Consider the following 20,332-nt stretch of genomic DNA (forward strand, 5'->3'; position numbering starts at 1 on the left):
CTCCTAGCGACTCCATGGACTGCAGCTTACCAGGCTCCTCCGTCCATGGGATTTGCCAGGCAAGAGTACTGGAGTGGGGTGCCATTGCCTTCTCTGAGGCAATGAGACAAGACCATGAGACGTCACCTGGCGCATATCACAAGCACTATTACTAAAAAAACAACAGGGTTTCCCTGACAGCTCAGGGGCAAAGAATCGGCCTGCCAATGCAGGAGATGGGTTCCATCCCTGGTCTGGGAAGATCCCACGTGCCACGCAGCAACTAAGACCGGCGGCCACAACGCCTGAGCCCCGCAACTACGGAAACCTGCGCTCCCAGGAGACGTGCTAAGCAACAGGGAAGCCACTGCAATGAGAAGTCCAGGCACCAGAAGCCGAGGGCAGCCCCTCCAGGGAGAAGTCCCTGCAGCAGAGAAGACCCGTGCAGCCAAAAATTTAAAAATAAAATCGTATAAAAGACAACAGATACCAAAGGCCGGCAAGGGTGTGGAGAAAGACCACCCTTGTGCACTGCTGTCAATGGGTGCAGCCTCCTAAGTGAAAGTCGCTCAGTCATGTCCGACTCTTGCAACTATGCAGTCCAGAGGATTCTCCAGGCCAGAACACTGGAGCGGGTAGCCTTTCCCTTCTCCAGGGGGTCTGCCCAACCCAGGTCTCGTGCATTGCAGGCGGATTCTTCACCAGAGCCGCCAGGGAAGCTTAGTCCTAAGTGGAATAGTACTCGGCCATTAAGAAATGAAACCCTGCCATTGGTGACAACTTGGACTACCTAAGAGGGCATTGGGACAGAGAGAAAGCCATATGGTCTCATATATATGTTCAATCTTAAAAAAAACTGAACGTGTGGAACAGATGAACCTGGTTGCCAGAGGTGGAGGACGGGAAGTGGACGATGCCACAGAGGGAGTCAAGGACAGGCTCCCGGTTACAAACGAGGCCGTGGGGGCGGCGCCCAGCGCGGGGACTCGAGGCAGTGATGCTGTGCTGTGTATGACAGCGGGTGGAGAGTCTGTCTTCAGAGTTCTCATCACGAGAAAAAATAACCCTGCAACTCTGTAAGGTGACCGATGTTAACTAGACCTATTGTGGTGGTCACTAGACAATATATACAAATATAGAATCATAATGCTGTATACCTAAAACTAATATAATTTGTCAATTATACCTCAATAAAAAATAAATAAGCCTTCCGGTCTGACACTGATAATCCAGAATTAGTGTGCTAAACCCTACCTGGCACGGGAGGCCCCCAGACTGCAGGGCACCCTTCTGCCGGGTCTGTGTCCAGCGCCCTGCGGGGTCTACCTGAGGGCCAGGGGCGTGACAGGACAGGAGTGGGGCGGGCAGTGACGGGGGCGTCACCGGGGGCCCAAGCCCGTGCTCCTCTCTCAGCAAAGTCGAGGCGCCTTTCTCAGGCCTCATTCGGGTCCAGGGTTCCCGAGACCTTTCACAACCACACAGTGGCCCACGTGCCTCAACCCTGGTGGCTGCTTCGGTTTTGCCAAGGGGACCCCAATGGACTTGGCCACCACCAGCCACCCTTCACGGCTCTGCAGGAAGCGCAGGCATTTGTCCGGTCCCCTCTTGGTTCCGTGTGGCTTAGCCCCCGCGTCCCAGAGCCTCGCTGGCCAGAGGGCAGCCGTCTCGTGTCAGGACAAACCCCTGCCCCTGGTATTCTGATTCCTGGCTCTTCAACTGCCCCTTCGAGGTGCCCTTGGCCAGGCCTGGAAGACCCCCACAGGGAACTGCTCAGCTTCCCATGGCCACGTGCCTCCAGGCAGGCGCTGCCCAGGAGACCCCCGGCCACCCACGGGCAGAGGGCCAAGGGGGTGCAGGAGCCCTTCCTGGGTGCCCCCACATCCTGGGTCAGCCTCACGAAGACACAGCGGGCTCCTCTTATGCCAACAACAGGAGAACCCAGACGCCAGCCACCCGAGGTCACGGGTAACACCTGGGACCCTGACCGCCTGTCCCTGCGCTGCAGCTTATGCGCCTGCCCAGACCCCAGACCCTCAGCTGAGGGACCCCAACTCAGCAGGAGCTCTGGACCAGGCTGCTCTGGCCACACTTTGCCCCCACACGCAAAGGCAGAAGCTGGCTTCCCTTGGCGTCCCGTCCATGGTCTGTGAGACTCCGGGGCTGCGAGTGGAGCGGCCCTGGGGCCTTCGTCTGCTGGCTCAGGCTTGGTGGGGGAGGGGAGCTACATCAACCCTGGCCACATCAACCAGAGGGACCCTCCCCCAAGAGGCAGAGGACGTGTGGGGTGTCCCACAGGCTTCCCATGGTCAGACTAACCGAGGCTTGCTGGGTCCTGGGTGGGTTCACAGCAGGAAGCAGTAGGCATGGGTCTGCGGGGGGCAGTGGCGGGGGGCGGGGTGGAGCCCCCACCAGGCAAAAGAGCCCCATCACATCTCTGAGACCAGGGTGGGGGGGTCCAGCCCAGCAAGGAGGACAAAAGGCCCACCACCAACTCCAGGAACTTTCCGGCACCCAGACCACCCCCACCGGCCAGGGGAGCCAGGACCACCCCTCCTGCCCACTGAGTCATGGACACGCCAGTCAACCCCCAAGGCCACTGGAAACCCCGCCCACCAGCCAGGGTTCCGTCCTGTGCCCCCAGAGGGACACAGCAGGAGCCCCAGCGCTCAGGGAATAACTGGCCGTGTTGACAATGGAACATAAGTGATTTTAAAGATCTAAACCATTTACAGGACTAACTCAGTAGGTCCCAGGAGGCCGACAGTCCGCTGCAGGGCCCAAGGGCCACGCCCTCTGGGTGCAAGGCAGTGCTGACAGGGACGGGACGGTGGCGCCCTGCAGATGGACGCCCCCCACCCCGTCGTGGTTGGAGACGAGGGTCCTCATCACTGGGCCGCCGCCTCCAGGGAAGGTTGCGGGCAGGTCACATCCCAGGGCCGGAAACTGCTGGCCAGACGCTGCCTTGGGTCCACCAGAGCCGCTGCGGACACCTGTCCAGGCGGCACCTCCCGCCGCCTGGGGGCCAGAGCAGGCGTCAGAGGGGCAACCAGAGCCGTCCGTCCACCCGCCGCCCCCGCCCCGGCCCGGGGAAGCGCGCCCACCCTCGGTTCCGAGCCCGACCGCCGCGATGGCGCGGGGCCGCTGCCTCCGCCGTCCAGGCGCGTCGCTGTGGTCCGGCCGCCTCACCGCGGGCCGCCTTTGGCCTCTGCTCGGGCGCGGGCAGCCGCTCCTCCCGGGCCTGCGCGTGCTGGGCCCCCGCCCTGTGCGCCGCCTCGGTGGCCGCGACGTCAATCAGCGCGTAGCGGGAGGCTCCGGCCCCTGTAAGTACGCGCGGTGAGCAGACCCCAGACCTCCTAGACCTCAGGTCCCAGACCCTGGACGCCTGGCCCCCCAGCCTCCAGAACCCCGGACCCTCAGAACCCCTGGACCCCCGGGCCTCCGGAACCCCGGACCCCCAGACCTCCGGTACCCCAGAACCTCCGGACCCCTGGACCCTCAGGCCTTCCGAACCCCGGACCCCCAGACCCCTGGACCCCCAGAACCCCCGGACCCCCGGGCCTCCCAAATCCCAGACCCCCAGTACCCCAGAACCTCCGGACTCCTGGACCCCCGGCCCCCCTGACCCCCAAAGCCCTGGATCACCGGCCCCCCAGAGCCCCTGGCCCCTCAGATCCCCTCCCCCCAGACCCCCTGGATCCCAGGGCGTCAGCCCCTCGCCTGCACACCCACCTCGCACGCCCGCACCCGCCTCCGGCAGCTGCAGGCCCAGATAGTGCAGCTGCTTGGCAGGGCAGGGGCTGGTGGGCACGTTCACGTAGGTGGGCGCCTCCCCACGCGGCCTCCCAGGAGCCGGCGCTCCTGCAGGGACAGCAGCCATCAGTCCCCAGGCGGGTGACCCCCTAGACGGTCCAGAAAAGAGCTCCCCACCGCTGCCCACCCCTCTGGCGGCCTCACCTCCACCTCTCCAGGGCTTCTCCGACTCCCTGCATCTTCCCGACCACCTTTGCCCACCCCACCCAGGTGCCTACCTTCCCCCCCTACACACACACAGCGGGCTGCCCAGGGGTGGCCCGGATGGCCCCACTGGGCCCAAGCGACCACACTTCTGTCTTCAGCCCCTGGCCACCCAACCGACCAGCGTCTCTCCCTGCCACTTCCTCCCCGGCTCCCCAGTGCCCAGTCCCCTCCCAGGCCGCCGCCTTGCCCTGCTGTCAACCCCCAGCCCTCCTCCTCTCAGCTGTCCTCCTGGGTCACCCCACCTGTGTCAGGGACCCTTTCTGGGCCAGTGAGTCCTTCCCTGAGCACAGGCCCACCCACACTTTCAGTCACAGTGACACCTCCTCCAGGATGGCCCCCCGGGCACTTCAAGTCCCTTCCCCCATCACAGAAACTGCTCCCAGCTGGCCCTCATTGGGGTTCGGGTCCTGGCTGTCTGCGGCGTCCACCAGGGACATGGCCAGGTCAGGGGGTGGCCCTGCTCTGAGGGGCAGCTGGCTGAGCGCCTTCGGCAGGCAGAGGATGGGAGTGAGTCCAAGCCCCAGACATCTCAGCTCTGAGGCAGGGCTCAGAGCTCAGGGCTCTGTAAATTCACTGTGTCTGTAGCACAGAGCCCATCACCCCATTACCCCTGAGAAGGAGACCTCCTCCCTGAGGCCCAGCGGGCAGAGGAAGAGCCTTGGTGGGTGGCACTGGGCAGGGCCCTCTGCACCCCCCCCTGCCCAGGGTGGCAAGGAAGAGCCTGGCCTCACCAAGCTCACACTGGCTCCAAGCTCCCATCCAATACACCCAAACAGCAAGGCAGGACCCCACTCTGGCCACACTTGTGTGGGCACTGACCCACAGAGGGGTAGGCGCAGACCCTCGCCCGTGTAACCCGAGATAACAAGCAGAGGCGCCTCGGGGAAGCTCTTAGACCAAGGAGCCCAGGGGAAATCTGGGCAGGCTGCCTGGAGAAGGGGGCATGTGCCAAGGGACGAAGTTGCAGGGGGCGGTGGGGGCAAAGGCCTGGCTAGAGCGAGGAGAGCCCTTGGGGGCTGAGACGGGGGTCTGAGGGGAGTCTGGGAAGGAGGCCCAGCTCCTGAAAGCCGAGCGGAGGACTGGGGTTTGACCTGAGGCCTGGGGGATGAGCTCCCTGTGACTCAGCAGCTGGCCTTAGGGCTGGGTCCACAGTGGGAGCAGGAGTGGGAAGGGAGGGCTGCGGCAGCCCAGAGAGGCTGGTCTGCCTCTCCCCAGCCGCCTGCATGGGGTGGGGGTGCCCCCCGGAGGCCACCCCCCACCCTGGCTCTGCCAGACTGCCCTTGGCCTCCTGTCTCCCTCCCTGAGCCTTCCCTCCGAGCGTCTCGCCAGCATCTCCGAGGCTGCTCCGTGTCCTCTCTGCGCCAAGCAGAGATGGAGCGGGGCTTCCCTGGCCTCTCCCTGGGCGCGCGGCAGGCCCGGCCAGACCACCCTTGGCGTCTCCTCCCCGGCCTGGGTCCGATTCTCCTCTGCTGCCCCCAGACCCAGAGCCCCTGCTCCCCCAGCCCCCTGCCCAGAGGAGAGCTTCCTTGTCCCCCAGCAGATCCTGATGCCGCTCCCGGGAGCACACGCTGTGCTGGGGGTAAGGGGCGGGGGGCGGCATGCAGAACCCTGCCCGTGTCACTGGAGGATGGTCCCGAGAGCCCCACCCGACCAGGGGACCCCCACACCGCCCCGCATGGAGCTCCCCCATGGCCGCTGTCTGACCCTGCATGTCCATGACCTTGACCCTCCCCTCCTGCCCCCTCCACTGCGGGCAGGCCTGCGCCCTGCTTGGCCCACAGGGGCCAACCCCAAATAGGGGGCATGCCCCCCTGTAGAGGAGAGGGAAAGACCTAAGCTTGTAAGGACCCCCAGACTGGAGGTGGCCTCTGTGCACCGAGAAGGCCAAGAGCAGAGTGGACCCCCCACTGCCATGCCAGGCCAACCCGCCCCCACCCACACCCCTCCCACCTGCCCAGGCCTTCCCAGCCCAGAGCCAGCTCTGCCCAGCTGTCCCTATGTCCTGGGGCGTCCCCCTAACTCCCTGCCTGGGCCCCCTCCCACCACGCTCCCCTGGGCCATCATCACCTCCATTCTCTATCCCCCAGGGGACAGGCTCCCTCCTTAAGGTTGGGGCTCCAGGCCAGCCCTGGACCTGCCCGCCTGCCCACACACCCTCCGTGGCAGGCTGGACACACTCGGCCACCTTGACCCCAACCACTGCCTGGCGCCCCCCGACTCCAGCAGGGCCCAACCAGCCATGGGCTGCTGTCAGGCTGTCCACCACCCACCTCCACTGTCCGCCGTCCCCTCTCCTGCCGTCCCCTCTCCCGCCGTCCCCTCTCCCGCTGTCCCCTCTCCTTGCCGTCCCCTCTCCCACCATCCCCCTCACCTGTCCGCCGTCCCCTCTCCCACCATCCCCCTCCCTGTCCACCGTCCCCTCTCCCGCCGTCCCCCTCACTGTCCGCCATCCCCTCTCCTGCCGTCCCCTCTCCCACTGTCCCCCTCTCCTGCCGTCCCCTCTCCCGCTGTCCCCCTCACTGTCTGCTGTCCCCTCTCCCGCCGTCCCCTCTCCCGCCGTCCCCTCTCCCGCTATCCCCCAATGTCCCATCTGGCAGACACTCTGGCTGGGCCGTGACCACGGTCACTGACCACATGCCCCTTCCCCAGGCTGGTGGGCACCGGTGCCCAGGCTGACGCCTACCTGCGTGCATCACCAGGAGCCCCGGGGGCGCGGCAGCAGCTGCCTAGACCAAGGAGACACATGTCAGTGGTCCGCCCAGCCCCGCCCGGGCAGAGGTCGGGCTCCTTGGGTCTGCCCCCTCTCAGGGCCCCGCCCACACTGACAGGTACACGGCCCATGTGGGGCGAGGCGGTGGCACCTCGGGGGCCCAGACGTGCCACACGCTCACAGCAGGTTTGTAGCTGGCTAAGGTGCTCAAGGGCTTGTCAGCCACCCCTGGGCACTGCCCACCTGCTCTAAGCAGGGCACCCTGGGTGAGCCACTCCTGGGGGCCCCGTGAGATAAGTCAAGGCCCCCAGACTGCAGGGTAGCCCCTTTGGGGCATCTGATTGGAGGTGCAGATGGGCCTGGAGGAGGAAGGCGGTTTGGAGACCTCAGAGCTGGGGGCTAAGCGGGCAGGGGGAGGGCGCCCCGCCATGGGCACAGTCACCACTGCCTGGGGCTCTGCTTCGCACACCCAGGAGGAGACGGGCTCCAGCAGGGCTGGACCCAGCACCCCGGCGCGGCTGAGGGTGCAGCCTAGCAGTGGGGCCTCCTGGGGGGCCGTGAGCTGGAACGGGTGCAGAAGCTGACCCACTATTCAGGGGGGCACAGGTGCTGCCCACACTCAGGACACAGCACCCCTAGCCCTGGCCCCAGGCCGGCTCCTGTTGGGAGCTCCACCCATCACCTGTGAAGAGGCCCCCAGCCAGGCTCCGGGACTCAGGGAGGGTGTGCGTGACCCCCGAGACCTGGGACGAGAGCTGGCTACCCTCGGGGGCCCCCGTCACCGGGAGTCCCTACCCACAGCAGTGCCCACTCCAGGGGCCTGTCCTGCAGGCATGGCCTGCAGCCCCAACGATGCAGCCAGGGGCTGGGGGGGAGCGAACGCAGCCCCTCCCATCTGCCCTCCCTGGGGGCCGGGAACAGGTGAGGGCAGGCAGGCACATGTGGCCCGTGGGGTGCGGAGGGCTCTCTGGTGGCCCCGGGGGCAGGGGTGGGGAGCACGAGGCCCAGGGACCCAGGCCCATCCTACGGCCTTACGCTAGACCCCCTCTGGGAAGGGGGGAGGCCTCGTGGTGGGGAGGTGCTGTCCTAGGGCCCACCCAGCCCCACCAGGTGAGACGCCCCCCGCCATCACCGGTCCCCTGGGCCATGCTGGGCTCAGGAGAGACTGAGATGCAGCCGCCATGGGGGCCGGGCCTCCTCCAGAGCCTCCCCAAAGGGCTTCTGCAGTCAGGGGCCACTGCCACAAAGGGCCCTGCCTCCTCCAGCCCAGGGCCCCCACTGGAAGGCCTGGGCTGCCCACTCCACCCCGGCCCGGGTCCCCCCGCCTAGCGCTGCCCACAGTCCACCCCTCCCGCCTCGCCCCCAGACAGCCCTTCCCCTAAGTTCCAGCCATCAGCCTCAGACGAGGAGCCCAGAGCCCACAGCCAGGACGCCCTCACTGGGTGGGGGTGAGGGGTGCCGACAGAAGGGAGGCCCAGCTTCCTAGCCCTCCTGGCTTCACCTGGGGGCAGTTCCCTGAGCCGCCAGGGCCGCCGCCAGGGCCTCCGCCGGCTCTGCTGTAGGGGCAGCCCCTCGGGACCGAGGCTGGAAACCCCCGACCGCAGCTCTGGCCACTCCCAGCCCCTCAGCTCTTTGGCAGCAAGGCCAGCAGGCCCTCTGGGGGGAAACGGCAGCAGCATGCGTGGTGACGACTCCTGCGGAAAAGCTTCCACTAGACGCGTCGTCTCGCCAGTCCCTGGCCCCCCGGGCCGGCAGCACTGCTGTCCCATGTATGGGGCGGGGGGGCTCCGATGGGAGAGATCCCCCCAGCCTGCCTTTCACACTGCAGCCCTGCAGGGGCCGGGTCAGAGGCTGCTCTCAGCACCCCCAGGAAACCTGAGACCCAGGTCCCCCACCAGGCAGTGAACAAGGGTGAGACGTGGCCCCCCAGGACATGCAGGGAGCCTGTGATGGGGGCATCCCGGCAGCTCTGCCGCCCACACAGGGGAGACTGGGGACGGGGGTGCTTCAGGCTCAGAGCCAGGACTCTTGCTGACCCAGAAGGTGGCGGGGGGTCCACCCACTCTGGACACAGGGAACCACCTGCCTGAGCCCAAGCGGACCCCTGAGCACTGCTGCTGTGGTCTCCAGTGAACGCGTGCAGACACGGGCACACACGCGCACCTGGCACACAAGCATCACATACACATCATCCCGGACATGCAACACGCGTGCACAAGACACGCACGGGCCACATGCAAGTGCAGGCACCGTGTACACACGCGCGCGCCACACTTGCGCACACGCCTCACACACAGTGCACATGCATGCACACATCACACGCGGACGCATACCACACACGCATGCGTGGGCCCTGGGGGCTGTCCGAGGCCACTCTCCTGGTTCATGCTTCCGGCGTGTTCAGGCTTAAGGCCAACCAGACAGGCAGGGCCTTGTGCAGCTGTGACCCGTGGGCCAAAGGAGGCCCCCGCATTTCAGAGACAGCGGAAGGCCCCAAGCGGCAGGGCCGGGGCAGGAGGCGGAGAGAGCCGGCCACACGGAAAAGGACAAGACGGTAAGAAAAAACAATTTTATTTCCAGTCTAAGAAGATCTTACAAACAGTGTCAGGTTTTAAAAATGTGAAAAGAGCAACAAAAGGCCTTCAGCCGACAGTGAAGGTACAAAGCGGAACATTTACAGGTGAGCTGAGCGCAGGACGCCCGCCGGCCGGAGCCCAGATGGGCGGCCACGGGCCTCGCCTTCCACGGGGGCGTCCGGAACCAACCGCGGCGCCAAGGAACACAGCAGGCCACGCAGCCAAAGTCCATGCAGGTGAGCAGGCCACCCCCGAGGGTGCACGCGGTGCCTGGGGCCCCAGAACAGGAATGGACATCCCCACCCTGCACCTTGTGGTCCTGACCACCGACCTTTTCAGCTCGGCCAGGATTGGGAGCCGGTCGGGGGGTGGTCCTGGGGCTCCTGACACGTGAGCCTGACCCTGCCCTGCTCCCCGCCCACAAGAGGCTGCTGTGAGTGAGCCACGGAAGTGCCAGGGGCCCGAGAGCAGACCCCCGCCAGCCAGCAGGCCCCCTGAGCCTCGGGGTCCTGTTCAAAGGATGGGCCACCTGTGGGCGCAACTTCGGCAGGAGGCGCAGGGGCCAGGCAGGTGGAGGCCCCTGGGACGCACGTAGAGGGGCCGCGGGGAGGTCCTCAGGTTCTGCCTCCCTGAACCTGCCCAGGACGCAGCCCTCCCTGCAGGCTGGGCCCCTACCCACACCCCGGGGCCCGGCCCACCAAGCTCAGCGCCCACCCCAGGCCACCGCCACCCTCAGGGAGGGGGCTTTACCTTCAGTCCTCCGCAGACAGGACACGCGGAAAAGAGCGCCGGAGGGGGCCCGGCATGGGGGGCACCCGCTTCCCAGGACTCGCCGGCCCCTGCCGCCGCCTCTGGCGCCGGTCCCCGCCGTCTCTCGCCAGGCCAGCCAGGGGTACACCCCGAGTCCCGGGCGGTGGCCCCGTCGGGGCTGCCCGGCCTGACGGGGGCTGGTCCCGGGGCGCCTGGCGCAGGCTGCGGGGCGTGTCGTAGTGCGGCCGCGGGGCGGTGGGCACCTGGTACTCCGCCGCCCCGGGCGGGCAGGCGCACAGGCTGGGCTCCGGGGCCCCGGCCGCCGGCAGGCTGAGCAGGGAGCCAAGCTCGTCGCCAGCCCGCCACACGTCCAGGCTGCTGCCTGCGCACGACGAGAAGCTGCCCGAGTAGGAGGAGTGGCTGCCTGTGGCGATGCCGCTGTCCGAGGAGCTCTGGCGGCCGACCTCCTGCAGCTGCCGTGGCCGCAGCGGCTTCGGGGTGGGCCTGGCGGCGCCCGGCGCGGCTTCCCCAGGGGCCTGGGCGGCAGCCAGCCCAGGGGCCCTCCTGCGACGTGCTGGCCGAGGACGAGGACGGCTCTGGCCACGGCGTGAGCCGGCTGCTGGCGCTGACGTCCGAGTGGCTGGCCTCTGACGACGAGCTGGATACGCTGCGGTCGTCTCCTGGGTGGGAGAGGCCGGGGCTGAGGCTGCAGAGGGGCTCGGCCACTCAGGTGGGCGGGGGGCGGGGGAACCTGGGTGGGGGGCTGACGCCTGGCCCCCGAGGCCCCCGCCCTGCGCCTCACACAGCCCCTCCCCAGACCCCGCCCCCAGGGTCCGCCCCCCAGGACAGGCCCCCTCCCCACGTCAACGCCCTCTGGACTGTCGCCCTGGGAACCAGACAGTGAGCCCCTTCTCCAAGGAGATGGCAGCCCCGGGCACACCTGAGACCCCCTGCTAAGGGGCCTGGACAGGCCGCTGTCCCCAGCGTACACCCGTAGGGCTGTCGACCACCCCAGAGGACAGAGGACCTGCAGGGCTCCTCTGCTCTGGCGCAGGAGCCCCCAGTGCCGCCCCTGCAGAGAGCTGCTAGGACCCCGCAAGGGCCCTCAGCCCCTTCTGTCCCTGTCCCCATGAACCACAGCAGGGGGGCTGACACCTCGGGCCCCTGCTCTGGGCAGATGGTGCAGCCACGCTTCACCCGGCCATTTCAGCGGCAGGGTCGGGGCGGGAAAGAATTCAAGCCCAGCCCGCCAGCCGACTCCTTGGCAGCACCACGCCCTGGTCGGCATCCAGGCCAGAGCTGGGTGAGTGTGGCCCCTTGTGTGAGAAGAGCAGAGGGGTGGACAGGAGCTGGGGCGGGGGGCGTGGGGGGGCGTGGGGGCGCGGGGGGGGGCGGGGCGGGGACAGCGGCTTAAAGGAGCGGCCCCAGCCCCAGGGCCGCCGGACCTCCCGCCACCTCAGCCGGGTCCCAGCCCTACCTCCGCTGCCTGGGCGGCCGGAGTGCGAGAGAAGGCTGAGCCGCTTCTCCAGCTGCAGGGCTTCCAGGGCCTCCTGCGCCACCCTTTCCTCCAGGGCGGTGCCCCCGAGGCTCGGGTCTGCAGCAGAGCAGGGTGTCAGTGAGGACGTGGCCCCAGGCCTGTACCGGCAGCGTCCTCCCCGTGACCCCAATGCTGTCGAAGCCCCGTGGACCCTGGTCCGGCCCCAACATTAGGACGGAGACCCTAGGGGAACCCCCACCGTGCCTGCACACCAGCCACTGGAGCCCAAGCTCAGGGAACCCCAAACATCCCCATGCAGGTCCCCCGGCCACCGTCCTGTGTCCTGGGCCCAAAGAAAGGCCAGCTCCTCAACCACCAGCCGATGGCCCTGGCCCGAAGCAGATAGTCCCTGCAGGGGGGTGGTCAGGACGCCAGGACACCCTCCTGCAGCTGGCGGGTCTGCAAGACGCTAGCGCTGGACGACTCGAGGCCCCACCCCTCACCCTCCCTGAGCCTGGCTTCCTCGTCTGCACCCCAGTCACAATGGGGCCCAGGTGGGAACGCACAGGACACATGCTCAGGGCAGGGGAAACCTCGGAACGCTAATTTATCCCTTCCTCCTCGTAACTCTGTCTGTCTGAGGCAGCCCCTGCCTCCAGGCCTTGGTGTCTGCGTGGGCCCCAGCCGAGCCGCGGTCAGCTGGAGGAGACAGTCCAAGACCCCCGAGGGTTAAGGCTGCACACCCAGTGAAGGCCACATCTCAAGATTCGCTGACGATCACAGGCCTTGGTGGGACGCCAGCCAGGCTCCGAGGGCAGAGCCCCACCAGCTCCGTCCACACCCCACGTGTCCACCCCTGCCCTGCCCACACCCTCCCCACCCACGCCACCCACACCCACCTGTGGCTGCAATGCAGGAAGGTGCCAGCAGAGGGCACAGCCATGCCACCCAGCAGAGCCTCGGGCAGCGGGGCTCTGGTCCCAGGAGCCCTGTCCTTGCAACTCATCTCCCCACCTCCCCCCTGGCTCACGGCTCTGGGGTTGGGGGCCCAGGGGCCGAGGCAGGGAAAGGGGGTACCTAGCACAGCCCCAGCCTCCCTAGAAGGCCCACCTGACCCCCGTCCAGCTGCGGGGCTCAGGCAAGGAGGCCACAGCTGGGAGCTCAGTGACCAGCTGCTGCCTGACACAGGCCTTGGTCTCCCACCTGGACCAGGGGACGAGTGCCACCTCACGGGGGCCAGGGCAGCAGCAGCAGTCCCGGGTACCAGCGCCCAGAGGGCCTCGGTCCCGGGGAGCGGCGATGCCCAGGGCCCACCTTTGTCCCTCCCAGGGTGGCTGTCCCCAAGCAGGGGGAACAGAGCTCACCCAGTGCAAGGAAGTGCCCGGCTAGCATGCCCTCCGGGGGCCAGCAGCATTCCCGGCCCAGGACTCTTGAATAAGAGGGGCGCCCCACCCACGCCAGGGAAGCGGGGAGAAGGCCAGGCCAGCTCAGTGCGGCGGCCCCCCGGCCCCACCACCACAACGTGTGGACACCAAGACCCCACCTCACAAGGCGGCCTCCAGCCCAAACACTGGCCCAATCGGGGCCAGAGACCTGACCCCAGCGACCTGGGGCAAGGCTCCCAGCCAGGTCTGGGAGGCAGGCCTCGCTCAGGTCTCAGAGGGGGCGGTCCCACTTGTGCTGGTCCCGGAAGCCGCAGCCTCTGAGCGTCTTGTGAAGGAGGGGCTGTGCAGGTGTGAGCGCTCCCCACCCTGGGAGCCCAGCGGGGGTTCGCAGCAGCAGCCCCCCTAACCCTCTGGCCAGGCAAGGCGCCCCCTCTGCCCTCCACGCACTCACCTGGGAGAACTGGCCGCAGCCCGAAGGGGCCCTTGGTGGGGGAGATGCCTCGGACGATGCAGTCGAACAGGAAGCTGATCTGGTCTCCCTCGGCAGAAGACAGGAAGAAGACCCCAGCCCCTGCACAGGGAGGATGGACCCCGCTGTCAGCCTCGCCCAGGGCTTCGGTGGTGTGGGACCCGTGCGAGGTGGGCGCGGGTCGCCAGGTGGAGGCTGCCACAGAAGCAAGGAAACCCGCGAGGCCCCCCAGCCCCTGCACCAGGGCGACGCGAGCCTCTTCCCCGCCTGAGGAAAACGCACAACTCGCCCAGGAGGCTGCGGCACACACGACTCTCCCAGGCCTGCGGGCACCAGGCCGGGCTGAGCAGCCTGGGCCGGGTGGGAGAGGGAGTCCTGCCCTGCTGGTCCCCGGCCGTCAGCCGTCTCCCAGGCCAGCATGAGGAGGCCGGGTCACTTTTGAAGGACGAGGGCCACAGCGGAGGGTGGCCGGAGTCTGAGGGGCGTCCTGCCTGCACAGAGCAGCCCAGCAGCCCCTCCCCATGGCCCGCGCTCCTCATCTGGGGAGGGGTTGAGGGGACGGGTGCACCCCCCAGGAGGCGGCTGTGGGGCCCGGCTTCCTCATCTGGGGCCGTGCTGAGCGGCCTCTCCTCTTCCCGGACGTGTTCTCAGGGTGGGGGTCCTGGAGCAGCCCCACCCCGGCACTCCCACCCACAGAGGGTCCAGGGAACGCTCGCATCCTGAGATGCAGGAAGGTCACGGTGGCTCACGCAGGAGTTAACTTGAATTTGACCCTAACTGAAGCCGCCCGTTTGCAGCCTGTCAAACATATACTGTACATCTGCTTTGACCATAAAAAAGGGCACCCTGGCCAGATGTAAAGAACATCGGTGTCAAAGAGGACAGTGCTGGCCCTCCGTCCAGGGTGAGACCCCTCCCCAGGTGCCAAGGTCACGCTGACTCACGGGGCACGGGCTGGTCCATTCTTTTGAGGGGGGAAGAGGAACCGTAAGAACATGTAACCCTGACTTCTTGTTCCGACGAGATGAACTCTGATAAAGCCGCTGAAAACCCCTGCTTCTGCAGAGCCGTTTGGCCAGCAGGCTTACAGGTCAGTCCTCGGGTGGGGCTCAAACAAAAGTCTTTTTCCTGTGACTGAAGTTTTGTCGATCACTGTTGTTGACTGGAGGGGGAGGCCAGCTAGGGTCCTAGCCCCGGGGAGGGGGGCGAGGGAGGAGGACGGGGCGCCTGGGCCTGCAGGGAGCCTGGGTGGAGAGCGGCAGCGGGGGAGCCCGCCGGGGTGAATGGAGTCCCGCGGCCGCGTGAATGGGGACGCCGGGTCCTGCGGCCGTGCGCCCAGCGTGGTGTCACCGCCCAAGAATCCCTCGTGCCTCTCTGCCGTCTGCCCAAAGAAAGGCCGGCCCCCGCGGAGGAGGAGGGCGCTCGGGGTGGGGCGGGCGGCCGGGGAAGTGGGGAAGCGGCACAGTCACGCTTGCCTGCCCTGAAGGACAGATTCCATGGCCCCGGGCCAGCCCCACACGTGGCGGTGCTGCTGTGCCCCAGGGCAGCCCCCAGGGCCCTAGCTGGTGACATGCCCACCTGAGAGACAGGAAACAGAGACGGGGCGGGGGGGGGGGGCACGCCTGGGCACCAGGAACCCCGACCTTAAGCAGAGTGAGGACACCCCCTCCCGCCCGCCGGCCCCCTCTAGGGCCCCCTGAGGCTCGCTGCGCGCAGGGCTGGGCGGTGTCTGTCTCTCCTGGCCCGGGGGAAGGGGGGTGGTGCTGACCAAGAACTCAAGCTGGGACCTTGGCCGACAGCGGGTGGACAGGGAGGAGGCCCTGTCCCGGCCGCCCCGCTCAGCTGGGGCCAGGCCTCTAATCCCGAGCTCACGGTCAGCTGGCAGCGGCTGCGGCACAGCCAGTCCCCCGACTATAAAAAAACTGCATTACAGGAGGGAGCGGAGCCGGCGGCATTCCGCGGGCGTCTGCGGGCTCCTGCTCCCGCACCAGCCGCCACCCCACCGCCTTGGCGGCCCCAGGGCCTCCCGCAGGGGACGTGAGTCTCTGAGGGCCCACCCAAGCCTCGCAGCCAAGAGACGAGGCCGCCCAGACCCAGCACCGACCGCTCACTGACCCGGGCTCCCCTCTCCATCCCAGGCTTTGAGGAGCAAACACACCTGGCCTCCCTGGCACACCTCCCCGGGGGTGGCCACATCCGCAAGCCCCCTCCCTGCCCCCCCTGCCTAGGACACCCCTCAGCCACATGTAACCACCCTTCTCCTGTTGAGACTCTGCCCTTGTGACCTGGCCTTTCCTGGCCCCGACCCCTGTGCTCCTGGCGACACTTTCATGGGACCCCTCCTCTGGGGCAGACCCGGGACCCTTTCCCTCCCTTGTGTGGATGCTGTCCAGGCCGCCAGGCCCAGCACCTCGAGGCAGGACCACTTCTGGGCCTTCTGTGGACTCCAGTATCTAACTCAGGGCCAAGCCCCAGGAGGGGCCCCCACTGAGTGTGGATGGAAAGAGGTGGGTGCAGAGGCAGCCAGGCCCCTGCCTTTAGACGCCCCTCCCCAAGAAAGGGTGTCCACGTTTCCTGTTTGCTTGCCTGTCCGCGAGGAGGGGCGCAAAGCTAGAGCCTGGCCCCGTCTTGCCTTGTTGTGCAGGTTGGGCTCCAAAGTCACTGCGGACGGCGACCACGGCCACGAGACCAAAAGACGCCTGCTCCTGGGAAGGAAGGTCATGACCAACCTGGACAGCACGTTAGAAAGCAGAGACCTGACTCTGCCAACTAAGGTCCATCTAGTCAAGGCTGTGTTTTTTCCAGTGGTCATGTATGGATGTGAGAATTGGACCATAAAGAAAGCTGAGTGCTGAAGAAGTGATGCTTTTGAACTGTGGTGTTGGAGAAGACTCTTGAAAATCCCTTGGACTGCAAGGAGATCCAACCAGTCCATCCTAAAGGAGATCAGTCCTGAATGTTCACTGGAAGGACTGATGTTGAAGCTGAAGCTCCAGTACTTTGGCCACCTGATGGGAAGAGCTGACTCATTTGAAAAGACCCTGATGCTGGGAAAGATTGAAGGCAGGAGGAGAAGGGGACGACAGAGGATGAGATGGTTGGATGGCATCACTGACGGAATGGACATAAGTTTGGGTGAACTCCGGAAGTTGGTGATGCACAGGGAGGCCTGGTGTGCTGCGGGTCCATGAGGTTGCAAAGAGTCAGACACAGCTGAGCGGCTGAGCTGAACTGAACAGGTGTGGTCACTGACACCATGCCTCTCCCACCTGCCTCCTCTCATCCACGTCCCTGAAGCCTCCACTCCACCCCGAAGCGGGTCCCAGTCCCCTCTTCTGGGCTCTGGACCACAGGAAGTGGCAGAAGGGACACTCTACACTCTACAGGGTTTGAGGCCCAGTTCCCTATCTTGGAACCAGCCACCCGGGTTGTCCTATTGGAAGGTAAGGCCCAGAGGAGAGCTAAGGTGTCCCAGCCAGTAGCCAGCATCAGAGCCCCAGGCCATGCCTGAGGCCACCCACCAAATGCCACTGCCCAAGTGACTCTGGCCCACCGCGTGGAGCAGAGGGAGCCGTGCAGACCGTTGACCCACAGAGTCGCAGCCAGGAAACGTCGCTAAGGTTTGGGGGTATCTGTCTCGCAGCAATAAGTAACATGGAAACTGAAGATCCAGAGGAGAGCGTCCTGCCAGCAGGAAGCAGCTACCTGCAGGTTCACGGCCGCCTTTCACTCTGGAGACAGACGCTGTGGGTCCCAGGGGTGCAGCAAACCTCACTCCCATCATAAATGCCATTGCTCCCGGGGAAGAATATCTCCAGGGGAGAAGCATCATGTTCAACTCGAAGATTCACTAGCCGTGAGAAAGAAAAGCCTTCCTTCAAACGTCTGATGAGCCCGGTTAGATCCAGGCTGATCCCTCTCTTTAATTTCCAGTGTCCAGACCTTTGTCCCTGGATCTCGGTACCCCCAGCTCCTCAGAGAATTCCACTCTCTGCTGGCAAAGACCACACAGCAAAGGCCAGTCAGGGACAGAGACTCTGAAGGACTTTCCTGCTGAGAAGTTTCTAGAAAGCTCCGTCCACACAGCACTGGCTATCAATCAGAAAGCTGGCAGAGCTAACTGAGCCTTGGGATGTTATTTTGCAGTTTCCTAATAGAGTGAAGCGTCTACTGACTAAAGTTTCATCTGTCTCTGCCTCTATTTTGGGAAAAAGAAGCAAAGTGTGATGAAATAAGTTCATGTGAAATGAAGTTTAAATCTCATCCTGACCATTTCATACCCACTGCTGCTGCTGCTGCTGCTGCTAAGTCGCTTCAGTCGTGTCCGACTCTGTGAGACCCCATAGACGGCAGCCTACGAGGCTCCCCTGTCCCTGGGATTCTCCAGGCAAGAAAACTGGAGTGGGGTGCCATTTCTTTCTCCAATGCATGAAAGTGAAAAGTGAAAGTGAAGTCGCTCAGTCATGTCCGACCCTCAGCGACCCCATGGACTGCAGCCTCCGTCCATGGGATTTTCCAGGCAAGAGTACAGGAGTAGTGGGTATTTAAACAACAGGGGTGCTATTTAAACAACACGCAGAAACAAAACAGAAAGCAAGTGCTGGCAAGGGTGTGGAGAAACTGGGACCCTCGCACACTGTTGGTAGGAACGCAACATCGGACAGTCGTGTGGAAAGCAGCGTGGCAGTTCCGCAGATCATTCAACCGAGAACCACCATCTGACCCAGCAAGTGTATTTCTGGGCACGCACCCAAAAGAATTAAAAAGTAAGGTCTCCAAGAGATATTTGCCGGTGACATCATTCACAATAGCTAAATGTGGACGCAGTCCAAGTGTCCATCGACAGATGGATGGATGAACACAACGTGGTCCATCCATACAGCGGAATCTGATTCAGCCTGAAAAGGGAAGGAAAGTCTAACACCTGCTGAACGCGGATGAGCCGTGAAGATGCTGAGCCAAGTGAGACAGGCCAGTCACAAAAGGACAGACCCTGAGTGATTCCACTCAGATGAGGTCCCCAGAGTTGTCAAAATCAGAGGCAGAAAGCAGAATGAGGGGTGGGGGCTGGGCGGGGAGGGGAGCACGGAGCTGGTGTTTGATGGGGAGAGTCAGGACGATGAAGAGGTTCTGGGGAGGCGGTGGTGATGGGAGCGCAACCATGTGAACAAACGTGCTCAGTGCCGCTGAACTACAGAAGTGGCTTAAACAGTGCCGTGAGCGTCATGCGGGCTTGGCCACGGGGAGCCAAAACCAAGGACAGGTACCAAACAAGCGCTCGGGAGAGTCGGCTCTGTCCCACCCTCCCGCGAGCCACCTGCCCACCCCCACCCTGCCACCACCCAGCAGGATGCAGCTACGCGGTCCAGGCCCCTCACGTCCTTGGAGCAGCTCCCGCTAAACGCCAGGAGCTCATCATAATCACCCTGACAATGCCCCCTGCACATGGGAAGGGGGGCGCCCAACCCCACCCTGAGCAGACAGCAGGGGCGTCAGCCTTGACCCTGGACTCTGTCCCTGGCTGGATGCTGGCCTCCAGCTCCCAGTCACCCACTGACACCCTGCTCCAGCCAAGGCCACTCGCTGGTGACCCACCTCCCTCCAGTGCTCCCCCCACCGCCCCCACAGGGATGCTCTGGACACCTGCCCAGGTGAGGGGCCCCTCAGGGCAAGCCCAGGGCCTTGCTTTCCTCTGCGTCTCCCCAAGTGCTGGCTGAGGGTCCTGCTCTGAAACGGTGTCCTGAATGACTCAGCCACGGAGAAGGCCTGCCCCTCCCCCACCTCCACCCTGCCCCCCAGCGGAGCAAGAGGGCAGCGGACTGGGTCAGCTGGTGTCCCTAGCCCTGCTTTGAGACAGGGAGCTGAGGTGCAGGCTGGGAAACAGCGGGTGGAGACCCAAACCCAGACCCCACTCACCGCACGGTGCCTGCCGCCCCCTGGGGCCGGCCATGGTGAGATTCAGAGGCCCAGGTAGGAAGGACACTGCTCAGAGTGCCCACCACTGGGAGAATTCTGCCAAGCACGTCTGCCAGCCCGGAGCCATCAGGGGAGTGGGGGCTGGTGCCACCTGCCCAGTCCCTGCAGGGCAGTCTGGCCAGCAGAAGAGTCTCTCCCTGGGAGAGTGATACTTGGGGTCCCCTCTAGAGGACGCTGTCACCCACTGCCCAGGCGCCTGGCTGCACCAGCAGCAGACACTCCTCGGCCAGAGACCCGCTGGCGCGGTCAGTTCCAACCCACAAGAGGCTGCGAAGCTGGGGTCCAGGTCACCACGTGGCACACGCCTCCCAGGCAGGGGCACAGGAAGCCGGGGCGGCGCAGATGAGGGCCTGAGGCTCGGAGAGGCTGAGATGAGTCAGACTTGTCCCTGGGAGCCTCGGGCGAGCCGGCCGCACTTCCTGCCCACAAACCACCTTTCTCCCACATGAAGATGTGGGACGTGGCTCGCATGCCATCATGTCTAGATGGTCCCGCGAGGCCACCCTGCCCACTCCCGAGGACACAATGGGCCCGCTTTTTGGCCTGGGAGGAGACAGACTGAAGCCAAATGCCCCAAGAAGGAGTCCTGGAGGCCGCTGAGAGCCAGAAGGGGCCCCGCCCCACTCAGTCCTGGTGCCAAGAGGTGCTAGGCTGGGCACCGAGGGGGCCACCTCGCTCAGACAGACAGACTAGGGCGAGTCTTGGGCCGCTCTGTGCCTCGGTGTCCCCATCTGTAAATGGGCGTGTGCACACACCACTGAGGGTTGGTGTGTGGATCTGGCCCCCCCCCACTAGGTAGGGTGTCCTGCAGGGGCCTCATAGGCTGACTACCACCCTTGGGCCCCTCTCTCCCTGACCCTGAGTGACCTCGGCCTCCCTGGACACGCAGAGGCTCCAGAACCGTCCCCGCCTGCACATGCCATCGTGGCTGCGCAGAAAGGCGACAGACCCGCCCGACCTACTGCCGGGAAGAGCACAGACCTCTGGGAGAGG

The 20,332-nt window shown here is 65.4% G+C and overlaps 1 protein-coding gene across 1 annotated transcript; it reads right to left on the bottom strand.

Annotated features, from left to right (window-relative positions):
- Nucleotides 1–2,693: 2,693 nt before the first annotated feature.
- On the bottom strand, nucleotides 2,694–13,465 carry LOC108634948 (protein Dok-7-like; the record flags this gene model as incomplete). The annotated part of the gene is given in 9 exon segments (XM_018045266.1): nucleotides 2,694–2,994; nucleotides 3,081–3,297; nucleotides 3,709–3,837; nucleotides 6,680–6,722; nucleotides 10,033–10,218; nucleotides 10,221–10,580; nucleotides 10,582–10,712; nucleotides 11,510–11,626; nucleotides 13,346–13,465. Coding segments are annotated over 9 exon segments (1,433 nt in total), but the record flags the coding sequence as incomplete, so codon positions are not given.
- Between the last annotated feature and the right edge of the window lie 6,867 nt (nucleotides 13,466–20,332).

Source organism: Capra hircus, unplaced genomic scaffold, assembly GCF_001704415.2.
Source record: "Capra hircus breed San Clemente unplaced genomic scaffold, ASM170441v1, whole genome shotgun sequence".
Classification (NCBI taxonomy): domain Eukaryota; kingdom Metazoa; phylum Chordata; class Mammalia; order Artiodactyla; family Bovidae; genus Capra; species Capra hircus.